The sequence below is a fragment of the Garra rufa genome, chromosome 25, assembly GCF_049309525.1.
Source record: "Garra rufa chromosome 25, GarRuf1.0, whole genome shotgun sequence".
Classification (NCBI taxonomy): domain Eukaryota; kingdom Metazoa; phylum Chordata; class Actinopteri; order Cypriniformes; family Cyprinidae; genus Garra; species Garra rufa.
The window spans coordinates 3,437,382-3,452,958 of NC_133385.1; the positions used below are offsets into that span (position 1 = coordinate 3,437,382).

The following is a 15,577-nucleotide window of genomic DNA, read 5'->3' on the forward strand; positions in this document are numbered from 1 at the left end:
CATACATACATACATACATACATACATACATACATACATACATACATACATACATACATACATACATACATGCTTTATTACATGCATACATACATACATACATGCATACATGCTTATTTACATACATACATGCATACATACATACATGCTTTTTACATACATATTTACATACATACATACATACATACATACATGCTTTTTTTACATACATACATGGGTTTTTACATATTTACATACATGCTTTTTTACATACATACATACATACATACATACATACATACATACATACATACATACATACATACATGCTTTTTTACATACATACATACATACATACATGCTTTTTTTACATACACACATGCTTTTTTACATACATACATACATACATACATACATACATACATGCTTTATTACATGCATACATACATACATACATACATACATACATACATACATGCTTTTTTTACATACACACATGCTTTTTTACATACATACATACATACATACATACATACATGCTTTATTACATGCATACATACATACATACATACATACATACATACATACATGCTTTATTACATGCATACATACATACATGCATACATGCTTATTTACATACATGCATACATGCTTATTTACATGCATACATACATATTTACATACATACATGGGTTTTTACATGCATACATGCATAAGCATGTATGTATGCATGTAAATAAGCATGTATGTATGCATGCATGTATGTATGTAAATAAGCATGTATGCATGTATGTATGTATGTATGCATGTAATAAAGCATGTATGTATGTATGTATGTATGTATGTATGTATGTATGTATGTATGTATGCATGTAATTATGTATGTATGTATGTATGTATGTATGCATGTAATAAAGCATTATTTATGTATGTATGTATGTATGCATGTAAATAAGCATGTATGCATGTATGTATGTATGCATGTAATAAAGCATGTATGTATGTATGTATGTATGTAAAAAAGCATGTGTGTATGTAAAAAAAGCATGTATGTATGTATGTATGTATGTATGTATGTATGTATGCATGTATGTATGTATGTATGTAAAAAAGCATGTGTGTATGTAAAAAAAGCATGTATGTATGTATGTATGTATGTATGTATGTATGTATGCATGTAATAAAGCATGTATGTATGTATGTATGTATGTATGTATGTATGTAAAAAAGCATGTGTGTATGTAAAAAAAGCATGTATGTATGTATGTATGTATGTAAAAAAGCATGTATGTAAATAAGCATGTATGTAAGCATGTAATAAAGTATGTATGTATGTATGTATGTATGCATGTAATAAAGCATGTATGTATGTATGTATGTATGTATGTAAAAAAGCATGTATGTATGTATGTATGTATGTATGTAAGCATTTAATAAAGCATGTATGTATGTATGTATGTATGTATGTAAATAAGCATGTATGTATGCATGTAATAAAGTATGTATGTATGTATGTATGTATGTATGCATGTAATAAAGCATTATGTATGCATGTAAGCATGTAATATGTATGTATGCATACATGTATGCATGTATGTAATAAAACATGTATGTAAATAAGCATGTATGTATGTATGTATGTATGTATGCATGTATGTATGCATGTATGTATGTATGCATGTATGTATGCATGTATGTATGCATGTATGTATGTATGTATGTATGTATGTATGCATGTATGTATGTATGTATGTATGTATGCATGTAATAAAGTATGTATGTATGTATGTATGTATGTATGTATGCATGTAATAAAGCATTATTTATGTATGTATGTATGTATGTATGTAAATAAGCATGTATGCATGTATGTATGCATGTATGTAAAAAGCATGTATGTATGTCAATAAGCATGTATGTATGTATGTATGTATGTATGTATGTATGTATGTATGCATGTAATAAAGCATGTATGTATGTATGTATGTGTGTATGTATGTATGTATGTATGTATGTATGTATGTATGTATGTAAAAAAGCATGTATGTATGTATGTATGTATGCATGTAATAAAGCATGTATGTATGTGTGTATGTATGTATGTATGTATGTATGTAAAAAAGCATGTATGTATGTATGTATGTATGTATGTATGCATGTATGCATGCATGTATGCATGTAAAAAAGCATGTATGTATGTAAATAAGCATGTATGTAAGCATGTATGTATGTATGTATGTATGTATGTATGTATGCATACATGTATGCATGTATGTAATAAAACATGTATGTAAATAAGCATGTATGTATGTATGTATGTATGTATGTATGCATGTAATAAAGTATGTATGTATGTATGTATGTATGTATGTATGTATGTATGCATGTAATAAAGCATTTTGTATGTATGTATGTATATACCCATGTATGCATGTATGCATGTATGCATGTATGCATGTATGTATGTATGTATGTATGTAAAAAAGCATGTGTGTATGTAAAAAAAGCATGTATGTATGCATGTATGCATGCATGTATGCATGCATGTATGTATGCATGTAAAAAAGCATGTATGTATGTAAATAAGCATGTATGTAAGCATGTATGTATGTATGTATGTATGTAATAAAACATGTATGTATGTATGCATGTAATAAAGCATGTATGTATGTATGTATGTATGTATGTATGTATGTATGTATGTATGTAATAAAACATGTATGTATGTAAATAAGCATGTATGCATGTATGTATGTATGTATGTATGCATGTATGTATGTATGTATGTAAGCATTTAATAAAGCATGTATGTATGTATGTAAATAAGCATGTATGCATGTATGTATGTATGTATGTATGTAATAAAACATGTATGTAAATAAGCATGTATGCATGTATGTATGTATGTATGCATGTATGTATGTATGTATGCATGTATGTATGTATGTATGTATGCATGTATGTATGTATGTATGCATGTAATAAAGTATGTATGTATGTATGTATGTATGTATGCATGTAATAAAGCATTATGTATGTATGTATGTATGTATGTATGTAAATAAGCATGTATGCATGTATGTATGCATGTATGTAAAAAGCATGTATGTATGTCAATAAGCATGTATGTAAGTAAATAAGCATGTATGTATGTATGTAATAAAGCATGTATGTATGTAAATAAGCATGTATGTATGTATGTAAAAAGTATGTATGTCAATAAGCATGTAAAAAGCATGTAAGTAAATAAACATGTATGAATGTATGTATAAAAGCATGTATGAATGTATGTATAAAAGCTTGTATGTAAAAAAGCATGTATGTATGTATGTAAGTAAGTAAGCATGTATGTATGTAAAAAAGCATGTATGTAAGTAAAAAAGCATGTATGTAAGTAAATAAGCATGTATGTATGTAAATAAGCATGTATGTAAAAAGCATGTATGCATGTATGCATGCATGTAAAATGCATGTATGTATGTATGTAAATAAGCATGTATGTATGTAAGTACAAATGGACGATGACCTAAAACATACAGCAAAAGCAACCCAGGAGTTTTTAAAGGTAAAAAGTGGAATATTCTGCAATGGCCAAGTCAGTCTTCTGATTTCAAATTGATTGAGCATGCATTTCACCTGCTGAAGACAAAACTAAAGGCAGAAAGACCCACAAACCAACAACAACTGAAGTCAGCTGCAGTAAAGGCCTGGCAAAGCACCACAAAGGAAGAAATCCAGTCTATGGAGATGTCCATGAGCTCCAGACTTAAGACAGTCACTGCCTGCAAAGGATTCTTAACAAAATACTAAAAATGAACATTTTATTTATTTGTCCAATTACTTATGAGCCCCTGAAAATGGGGAGTCTGTGTATAAAAATGGTTGTAATTCCTTAGCATTTTATGTTATATTTTTGTTCAACCCCTTGATTTAAAGCTTAAAGTCTGCACTTCAATTTCATCTTGATTGCATCATTTTTAAAACTATTCTAGTGGCAGACAGAGCCGAAATTATGAAAAGTGTGTCAGTGTCCAAATAAATATGGACCTGACTGTATGTATGTATGTATAAATAAGCGTGCATGTATGCATGTAAGCATTTATGTATGAATATATGTATGAATATATGTACGCATATATGTATGCAAGCATGTATATGCATGTATTTATATGTGTAGGCATAATGGCTGATTGTTGAGTTATTTACAGGGGACAGTAAATCTATACTGTTATACAAGCTACACATTGACTACTCTAAAATATATCCAAGTTTCATTTATAGTATTGTCCCTTGAGAAGATATACTAAAATGGTTGCTGACATGGGAGGGGTGTAGTCACTTTTACTGTACATACTTAACTACATGCATACATATTTTTTCTTTAATCAATCAATGCTAAATAATAAAAAATATAGAAGTGATAATATATATAAAAATAAAAGCACATAATTCAAGTTAAAAAACAGTGTTAAATGTATATAAAAAATGTTATGCTACACAAATTGAATCAACTACAAGTGAAAATCTTTTTAAGCAATGCATGTAATCCCACAATAAAATATTACACAAACACAATATTTACTTTTTTGATTAATGTTTTTATTTTATATCATTTCATGTTTTAGGCCTAATTAACTTTTAACACAAAATTCTGGATAACTTTTTTTTACATTTCACGACAAATTGGTGGCAACTAAGCTTTTAGAAACATGAAAATTAAATATTACATGTTCGAAATGACCACAAAAGTATTACGTTTTTGAACTGAAATCACGTTTTGTCCATAAAGTTTGTGGGTGGACAACTATAACAAGTTTTCCAAAATAAAAGAAACAGGAAGGAAATGTTAAAGTGGATTTATCCTGGAGAAACCTGCAGATTCTGCTGACTCCGTCCTGTAGCTGATCAGGAGTGACCACATCTTCCATTCTCAACATTTCAAACCAGAAACATTTTGAAAGTCCAAATGTGAAGCGTTTTCTTCGCTTCACTCGTCCATTTCCACATCTTCGGCCAGTTTCTGGACCATCTTGTCCTCCAACTGTTTGGCTTGACCTGAAGACAGACAAGAGAGGTAAGAACAGGGAATTCTGGGAAGGTTTAGGGTGATGTTCTGTAATGTTTGAGCAGTTTTACCTGCGTGTGGAGCTCTGATGAGGTGGATGTTCTTCTTGACTTCAGTGATGTCTGCCGCCTTCTCCAGCTCTTTACCCTTCTTCAACCTGAGGGAACATGGAAACGTTCATGTAAATGATGGAGATTGTAACTAAATAAAGTATATACATTTTTCTGCTTGTTTTTGTTGTATTTTATTTTAACTAGCTGCCAACTCATTTTCATGTAGTTTTACTTTAAAAATGTTCAAGTTTTTTTCATGTTTATATAATTTCATTTTTAGTTTATTAATGAAAACAGAAAATAAAAAACAAATGATTCAAAATAAATTAATCATGAAAAATGTTAAATGGACAATAATAATAAACAAGAACAAAAAAAATATGACAAATAATTAAGTAAAAAGTAAGTTTTATCTTATGTACTAAAATGAACTAAAACTGTATTTTTTTTTATAAAAACTATATACATAAAAAATAAACTAATAAAAGTATATACCACACTAATAAACAATTTACTAAAACCTTAACTAATTATTAACGAAAACTGAAAATATATATATAAAAAAATCAAGTTATTAAATAGAACTGAAAAAAAAGAACTACAATTTAAGTTACAATTAACGTAAAAAAAAAAAAAACACTTAATATATTTAGCATTTCATTCAGCTTAATAATGTACTAAAATAACATGGAGAAAAAGACTAATAAAATACAAGACAAAAAATACTACAATTTGAGTAAAAAAAAAATTCAAGCTAACTCATTAAAAAAAAAACTTAACTTGATGTACTAAAATATACAAAAACTAAAATAAAAAGATATGTATATTCAAATATAATAATAGATAAAAAAGAAAAAAAGTCTATGCATTTTTTTTTTTAAATATTTAAAAAATTACTTTATTACTAAAATAAATTTTGAAAATAAAATAATTAAAAATATGGCGATAAAAATAGATTAATAAATTACAAAAGACAAAAGAATACTACAACTTCAGTTGTTATTAAAAAACAAAAAATAATTTAGCATTAAAACATTTTTGCTACTTAGAACATGAAATTAAACTTGAAATAAAATAGTAAAAATATAAAAAATATTCATTGACTTTAACTTCATGTATTAAAATATACAAAAACTAAAATAAAAAAATTATATGTATATTCAAATATAATAATAGATAAAAAGAAAAAAGTCTATGCATTCATTTTTTTAAAAAGTACTTTTTTAAAATATTTATTACTAAAATAATTAAATATGGCGATAAAAATAGATTAATAAATTACAAAAGACAAAAGAACACTACAACTTCAGTTGTTATTAAAAAACAAAAAATAATAATATTTAGCATTAAAACATTTTTGCTACTTAGAACATGAAATTAAACTTGAAATAAAATAGTAAAAATATAAAAAATATTCATTGACTTTAACTTCATGTATTAAAATATACAAAAACTAAAATAAATTATATGTATATTCAAAAATAATTAAAAAAATGACAAAAAAGACTAAATGTACTAAAGTAACAAAAACGGAGATAAGACTTATAAAATACAAAAGACAAAATACTACAACTCAAAACTCATCTGTTCAGTTGTGCATTTATTGAATGAGCGCTGTGCTACGTCCGAACAGATTGCATTATTTTATGTATAATCATTTTACTGTATTAATTAATTTGAAATCATTTTCTTTTTTTAAATCATCTTAAATGTTCTTAATTTTGTTTTTATTGTTGTGATTATTATTTTAAATTATGATTTTTATGCTATTGTGATTTTAATTCCTTTTTATGTACAGCACTTTGAATTACCATTGTGTATGAAATGTGCTATATAAATAAACTTGCCTTGCCTTACAACTTACAATTAAAATGAAAAAAAATAAAAAAACTATATTACTAAAAAAAAAAAGAAAATAATATATTTAAAAACAAAAACATTTGCTACTTAACACTTGAAATAAAAATAGCAAAACGTAATATCATATTCATTTACTTTAGCTTGATGTACTAAAATAAGTAATTATTTGTTTTTTGAATTTTTTTTTATAAAATTAAAAATATATTTCTAAGTTTAAAAACCATAAAAATAAAAAATTCTCAAAAAAAAAAAAAAAGACTAAACCTTTCAAATGACAAGAAAAACCGAATCTAAAAATTAAAGCCAATTCAAACAATTACTAAAGACTATAATAGTATCTGAATAATGCAGTGGTTGAAACATAAAAGAAAGCAAAAGGAGCAGCTGTTGAAGTCACTCACCTGTTGATGATGAAGCGCGCCTGCCGTTTGTTTTTGATGGCTTCAACCTTCCTCATGGCCACCACTGTTCGACACAAACACATCACAGTCATTTTTAATTAATTAATGGCTCATTAATAATTAAGTGCGGTCAGTGAGTCAGTTTCGGACTCACCGGTCTTGCTCCAGAGCTCTCTGTTGTATTTGACAGGAATATTTCTGCGCTTCTCAAACTCCAGTGCGTTATCCTGACGAACACAAACACATTCACAGTATTTTATTTGATGAAGGAACAGCTAAACGAGTCGACTACATCAATGATGGACTCTCACCACCGTCAGCTCTTTGCCCGCTGACTTCCTGAACGCTTTGGTCCATCTGGTCTTTCTTGGGTTTCGCTTCTTCTTGAAGTTTTTGTGGCATTTGGAGCGGCAGAACCTGAAAGCCTTCAACACACATAAAAAAAAAAACACCCGATAAATAAACTGAGAAAATGACTAAAGTACCATAAAATGAACATTTTATTTGTTTGGGCATAGTGCCATAGTAATAAAAGAGTAATGTAAGCAATGAAAGAAAAAATAAATATATATTTATCAATTTTAAATGTATTAAAAAAAAATATGTATATATATATATATATATATAAAATAAAAAAAAAACACATTTCAGAAAATGTGAAAACATTCTAAGAAATAAAACAAAAAACATTGTGTAAATGTAGTAAAATAAACTAAAGTTGAAAAATTATATAAATCAAAAAAATAATAAATGACAAAAGGCACAGAAATAATTACTAAAACCTTAATTACTAATGAAAACAGAAAATGTATATTTTTTTAAAAAAATCTAATACTAATATTTACAGATATTTTATCTTTAAAAAATTGTAAATGGAGAAAGGAAATTAACGAAGAAAATAGAGAAAACACAACAAAATACAGAAAATATGAAAAACTCCAAGAAATAAAATACAAAACTTATTTTAACTAGTTGCCAAGCCAACGTTTCTCATTCGGTACAATAAATTAAAACTGAAATTATTATATAAACATTAAAATAATAATAATAATAATAATAATAAACTAATAACTGACAAAAATACAAAAAAACATTACTAAAACCTTTACTGCATTAATGAAATGAAAAAGAAAACATTTAATACATTAATATTTTAAATAAGTTTATTTATCATAAAACAATTTAATGGAAAAAATTTATTTGTTTGGGCATAGTACCATAGTAATAAAAGAGTAATCTAAGCAATGAAAGAAAAAATAAATATATTTTTATCAATTTTAAATGAATTAAATAAATAAAAAAAAAACACTACAAAATACAGAAAATGTGAAAACATTAAGAAATAAAACAAAAAATGTTGTGTAAATGTAGTAAAATAAAGTTGAAAAATTATATAAATCAAAAAAATAATAAATGACAAAAGGCACGGAAATAATTACTAAAACCTTAATTACTAATGAAAACAGAAAATGTATATTTTTAAAAAATCTAATACTAATATTTACATATAATATTTTATCTTTAAAAATTGTAAATGGAGAAAGGAAATTAACAAAGAAAATATAGAGAAAACACAACAAAATACAGAAAATATGAAAAATTCCAATAAATAAAATACAAAAAACTTATTTTAACTAGTTGCCAAGCCAACGTTTCTCATTTTCATTTAGTGCAATAAATTAAAACTGAAATTATTATATAAACATTAAAATAATAATAATAATAATAAACTAATAACTGACAAAAATACACAAAAACATTACTAAAACCTTTACTGTATTAATGAAATGAAAAAGAAAACATTTAATACATTAATATTTTAAATAAGGTTATTTATCATAAAAAAATTTAATGGAAAAAATGTATTTGTTTGGGCATAGTACCATAGTAATAAAAGAGTAATGTAAGCAATGAAATAAATAAATAAATAAATATATATCAATTTTAAATGAATTAAATTTTTTTTTTAAACACTACAAAATACAGAAAATGTGAAAACATTCTAAGAAATAAAACAAAAACATTGTGTAAATGTAGTAAAATAAAGTTGAAAAATTATATAAATCAAAAAAATAATAAATGACAAAAGGCACAGAAATAATTACTAAAACCTTAATTACTAATGAAAACAGAAAATGTATATTTTATTAAAATCTAATACTAATATTTACATATAATATTTTATCTTTAAAAATTGTAAATGGAGAAAGGAAATTAACAAAGAAAATATAGAGAAAACACAACAAAATACAGAAAATATGAAAAATTCCAAGAAATAAAATAAAATAAAAAACTTATTTTAACTAGTTGCCAAGCCAACGTTTCTCATTCTCATTTAGTACAATAAATTAAAACTGAATTATATAAACATTAAAATAATAATAATAATAAAAAACTAATAACTGACAAAAATACACAAAAACATTACTAAAACCTTTACTGTATTAATGAAATGAAAAAGAAAACATTTAATACATTAATATTTTAAATAAGTTTATTTATCATAAAACAATTTAATGGAACAAATGTATTTGTTTGGGCATAGTACCATAGTAATAAAAGAGTAATGTAAGCAATGAAAGAAAAAATAAATATATTATCATCAATTTTAAATGAATTAAAAAAAAAAAAAAAAAAAACACTACAAAATACAGAAAATGTGAAAACATTCTAAGAAATAAAACAAAAACATTGTGTAAATGTAGTAAAATAAAGTTGAAAAATTATATAAATCAAAAAAATAATAAATGACAAAAGGCACAGAAATAATTACTAAAACCTTAATTACTAATGAAAACAGAAAATGTATATTTTTTAAAAATCTAATACTAATATTTACATATATTTTATCTTTAAAAATTGTAAATGGAGAAAGGAAATTAACGAAGAAAATATAGAGAAAACACTACAAAATACAGAAAATATGAAAAATTCCAAGAAATAAAATACAAAAAAAACTTATTTTAACTAGTTGCCAAGCCAACGTTTCTCATTTTCATTTAGTGCAATAAATTAAAACTGAAATTATTATATAAACATTAAAATAATAATAATATTAATAAACTAATAACTGACAAAAATACACAAAAACATTACTAAAACCTTTACTGTATTAATGAAATGAAAAAGAAAACATTTAATACATTAATATTTTAAATAAGTTTATTTATCATAAAACAATTTAATGGAACAAATGTATTTGTTTGGGCATAGTACCATAGTAATAAAAGAGTAATGTAAGCAATGAAAGAAAAAATAAATATATTTTTATCAATTTTAAATGAATTAAATTAAAAAAAAAAAAAACACTACAAAATACAGAAAATGTGAAAACATTCTAAGAAATAAAACAAAAAACATTGTGTAAATGTAGTAAAATAAAGTTGAAAAATTATTTAAATCAAAAAAATAATAAATGACAAAAGGCACAGAATTACTAAAACCTTAATTACTAATGAAAACAGAAAATGTATATTTAAAAAAAATCTAATACTAATATTTACATATATTTTATCTTTAAAAATTGTAAATGGAGAAAGGAAATTAACAAATAAAATATAGAGAAAACACAACAAAATACAGAAAATATGAAAAATTCCAAGAAATAAAATACAAAACTTATTTTAACTAGTTGCCAAGCCAACGTTTCTCATTCTCATTTAGTACAATAAATTAAAACTGAAATTATTATATAAACATTAAAATAATAATAATAATAATAATAATAATAATAAACTAATAACTGACAAAAATACACAAAAACATTACTAAAACCTTTACTGCATTAAGAAAACATTTAATACATTAATATTTTAAATAAGTTTATTTATCATAAAACAATTTAATGGAAAAAATGTATTTGTTTGGGCATAGTACCATAGTAATACCACATATTTTACAAAAGTTTGGGATCAGTAAGATTTTGTTTTTAAAAAAAAGTTTCTTTTGCTCATCAAGGCTGCATTTATTTGATCAAAAATACAGAAAATGTAATTTTGTGAAATATTATCACAATTTAAAATAGCTGTTTTCTATGTGAATATCTGTTAAAGTGTCATTTATTCCTGTGATCAAATCTGGATTGTCAGCATCATTACTGCAGTCTTCAGTGTCACATGATCATCAGAAATCATTCTAACAGGAGAGATACTTTTATTTTTTTGGAAACTGATACATTTTATTTTCCAGGATTCTTTGATAAATAAAAAGTTAAAATATTGCTAGCTTGTTTCTAGCATGATTAACAAGTTGCTAGCATGTTTTTAACATGATTAGCAAGCTGATAGCACGAAATGTCAATAAATACAATGTTTTGCAATGTTTGTATTTGTTTAAAAAATTAATTTTTGTAATATATAAATTAATTTTGTAAGAACCTATAACTGGAAATAATTAATACATTGTTTTATAAATAAACGTTTTCTTGTAATGCATAAATGAATAACAATTGGAACTTATAATTTTAAATAATAAATTTAGTTTTTATATAAATAAATGTTTTGCAACATAATTAATATAAATTTGTATAAAACGTAAGTTTTTGTAATATATAAATAAATATAGCTGGAACTTATAATTGTAAATAATTTATAAACAATTTAGTTTTTATGTAAGTAAATAAACGTTTTTCAACATATAATTAATATAAATTTGTATAAAACAAATTAACTAACATTTTTGTAATATATAAATTAGATTTTATATAAATAAATGTTTTTCAACACAATTAATATACATTCGTATAAAACATTCATGTAAAATTTTAAAATGTATAAATAACATATTTTGAACTTACAAGTTTATGTAAATAAATAAATAAATGTTTCTCAATATTAATATATATTTGTAAACTAAATTAATGTACATTTTTGTAATATATAAATTAATATAGTAAGAACTTAACCTGAAATAATAAATAATTTAGTTTTTATAAATAAATAAACATAATATACATTTGTACAAAAAATATTGTATATTTTTGTAATTTGTACATTTTTGTAATGTATAAATAATGTTTTGTAATAAATAACAGTTCTAACATTATTCCTATAAATTTGTAAAAAAAATTGTAATATAAATAACAGAGAACTTAAAATTGAGAATAATTAAAATATTTTCGTTTTTAATGTTTTGCAAAATATAATTAAAATACATTTTTTAAAAATAAATGTAAAATTTTGTAATATATAAATAAATTATATAGCTGGAATGTATAATTGGAAACAACAACTAGTTTAGCTTTTATATAAAAAGCAATAAATAAATGTTTTGCAACATATTAAGAATATACATTTGCATAAAATAAATAATTGTAATTTATAATTATTAAAATAATTATTGTAATTTATATAAATAAATATTTTGAAACGTATTATGAAAAAAATAATAAATAACTTAGTTTTTACATAATGTTTTGCAAAATATAACTCAAATAAATTGGTTTAAATTAAATGTACATTTTTGTAATATTATAAATAAATGATATACTTGGAACTTATAATTGGAAATTACATATTAATAAATAGTTTAGTTATTAAATACATAATTTTGTTATACACACAGCATGGTATTACCGTGTTTCTTTGATGCAGAGTAATTCGAAGTTTTCTAATAAATACTTTGCTCTTATATTTCTTGTTTACATGTGAAGAAAACACGGTAAAGTCACGTCACATGTATCACGAATTCCCATGTTTCTGTCGACATTTACTATAGTTTACCGACGTAGTCTTCGAAATAAACACGACATATTTACATAAATACGGCACTTATTAAAAACCACATTACATTTCGCTCATTAATACTAAACAACATTAATTATTACTGTTGAAAGCAGCGGTTTAAATGTCAGTCAGGTCTGATATAAACACGCAGACTGACGCAGATAACGCTAATAACCGTCATCGCGACGCCGATCGAGTTCTTAACGCTTACCTTACAGTCGTTGCGTACAAACATCATTCCGTGTCCCGGATAAACCGGAGCCGAGCAGAAATAGCACTTCTCGATGCGCATTTTGATCAATTATTATGATTTCAGTCGCACATGTGTCGCTGCGCTGCGAACACAGGCGGAAAAGAGAACGCCTGTTTCCGCTTCCGCCGTATTACGTCATCACGCAGGCCTGACGCTTTACCGCCACCGCGGGACGCGGAGAGACATTACCGACGAGGCAGGACCATGGAATCAGACGGTAAAAATGTGACTTTACGATCAATAAGACATGGTTTTTCGTTACTTTAACTCATCAGAAATATTAGTAACCAATTTCAACAAGTTATACGATATTTAACCAGACAAGATTATGAAAATGAGTTGAAATTAGCCCGCTGACAGAGAAAGTTCTGGCAAAGTTGTAAACAAACGTCTTTCCTAAATATTTAGGCAACACTTTAGGATTAATTAGGTTCAAATTGACTTATTCTCAAGTGATTTTGTGAAAAAACATATTGAATTGCATAAAACAGAAATACTTTGGTTCTTTTTGGTACTTCATTGTGTTTTAATTATTATTGGAAGTAATACATTTGGAAAGTAAATATTAAAATAAGTCAATGATTACTTATTTTAATCATTGGCTTATTTATTTATTTAAATAATTAAGAAATTGTTCATTAAATAAATTATTTATATATATATATATATATAATAATTGTGTAATATATGATATATATATATATATATATATATATATATATATATATATGAGTTAATATTTAGAATATTTAGAATATTATATATAAAAAAATGATCTTCATAAATATTAAAATAAGTCAATGATTACTAAATAATTGAGTTATTGAATAAATGATTGTTTAATATAAATAAATTATATATTTGTAAATCAAATATTATATACCTTAATATTTTAGTTAATCAAAATAGATGCTAAACAATTGTTAGTTATTAAATAAATATTTAAATAAATAATGCATTTGTAAATGAAATAAGATACATTTAATATTATATAAATTATAAATTAAATAAGTTTATATTTTAGTTTTTAAAATATTTGTTACTTAATTTGTAACATAAATAAATAATATATTTGGACATTGAATAATACACAAGTTAATGTTTCAATTATTTAAATAATTAAGAAATTATTTTGAAATATATAAATAAATAATAATTGTGTAATGTAATATATATATATATATATATATATATATATATATATATATATATATATATATATATATATATATATATCATATAAATATATGAGTTAATTTTTAGAATATTATATTTAAAAAATTGATCTTTATAAATATTAAAATAAGTCAATGATTACTAAATAATTTAGATATTGAATAAATGATTGTATAATATAAATAAATCATATATTTGTAAATTACATATTATATACCTTAATAATTTAGTTATTGAATAAATGATTGTTTAATATAAATAAATTATATATTTGTAAATCAAATACTATATACCTTAATAATTTAGTTATTGAATAAATGATTGTTTAATATAAATAAATTATATATTTGTAAATCAAATACTATATACCTTAATATTTTTGTTAATTAAATACTAAACAATTTTAAATAAATATTAAATAAATAATGCATTTGTAAATGAAATAAGATAAATTTAATATTATATAAATTATAAATTAAATAAGTTTATATTTTAGTTTTTAAAATATTTGTTACTTAGTTTGTAACATAAATATATTATATATTTGGACATATAAATAATACACAAGTTAATGTTTCAATTATTTAAATAATTAAGAAATTGTTCATTAATTTAATTATTTTGAAATATATAAATAAATAATAATTGTGTAATATATGATATTATATATATATATATATATATATATATATATATATATATATATATATATATATATATATATATATATCATATAAATATATGAGTTAATATTTAGAATATTATATATAAAAAATTGATCTTTATAAATATTAAAATAAGTCAATGATTACTAAATAATTTAGATATTGAATAAATGATTGTTTAATATAAATAAATTATATATTTGTAAATCAAATATTATATACCTTAATATTTTTGTTAATCAAAATAAATAAAAAACAATTTAGTTTTTAAGTAAATAATTTTGTAATATTTAAATAATATTTCTTTATAACTATCTCTATAAACAAGAAGTTTGTAAATTAAATAATATATTTAATAATTATTAATATGTAATTAATATTAGTTATTAAAATAATTTAGAT

At 23.1% G+C, this 15,577-nt stretch overlaps 1 protein-coding gene across 1 annotated transcript; it reads right to left on the bottom strand.

Moving 5' to 3' along the window:
* Positions 1–4,556: 4,556 nt before the first annotated feature.
* On the bottom strand, positions 4,557–13,449 carry LOC141301783 (probable ribosome biogenesis protein RLP24). Its single transcript, XM_073831975.1, has 6 exons — positions 13,293–13,449; positions 7,670–7,783; positions 7,513–7,585; positions 7,359–7,422; positions 5,116–5,201; positions 4,557–5,034 (listed from the first exon to the last, which is right to left on the bottom strand). Exons 1-6 carry the CDS (start codon positions 13,371–13,373, stop codon positions 4,967–4,969), a joined length of 486 nt encoding a protein of 161 aa, XP_073688076.1. The 5' UTR covers positions 13,374–13,449; the 3' UTR covers positions 4,557–4,966.
* Between the last annotated feature and the right edge of the window lie 2,128 nt (positions 13,450–15,577).

Excerpts from the sequence above, each read along its gene's own strand:
- LOC141301783 (XM_073831975.1), bottom strand. The coding sequence starts at position 13,373 with ATGCGCATCGAGAAGTGCTATTTCTGCTCGGCTCCGGTTTATCCGGGA. Across the intron at positions 7,586-7,669 it reads CGGGCAAAGAGCTGACGGTG|GATAACGCACTGGAGTTTGA; the intron begins GTGAGAGTCCAT and ends TGTGTTCGTCAG. Across the intron at positions 5,035-5,115 it reads CATCAGAGCTCCACACGCAG|GTCAAGCCAAACAGTTGGAG; the intron begins GTAAAACTGCTC and ends GTCTGTCTTCAG.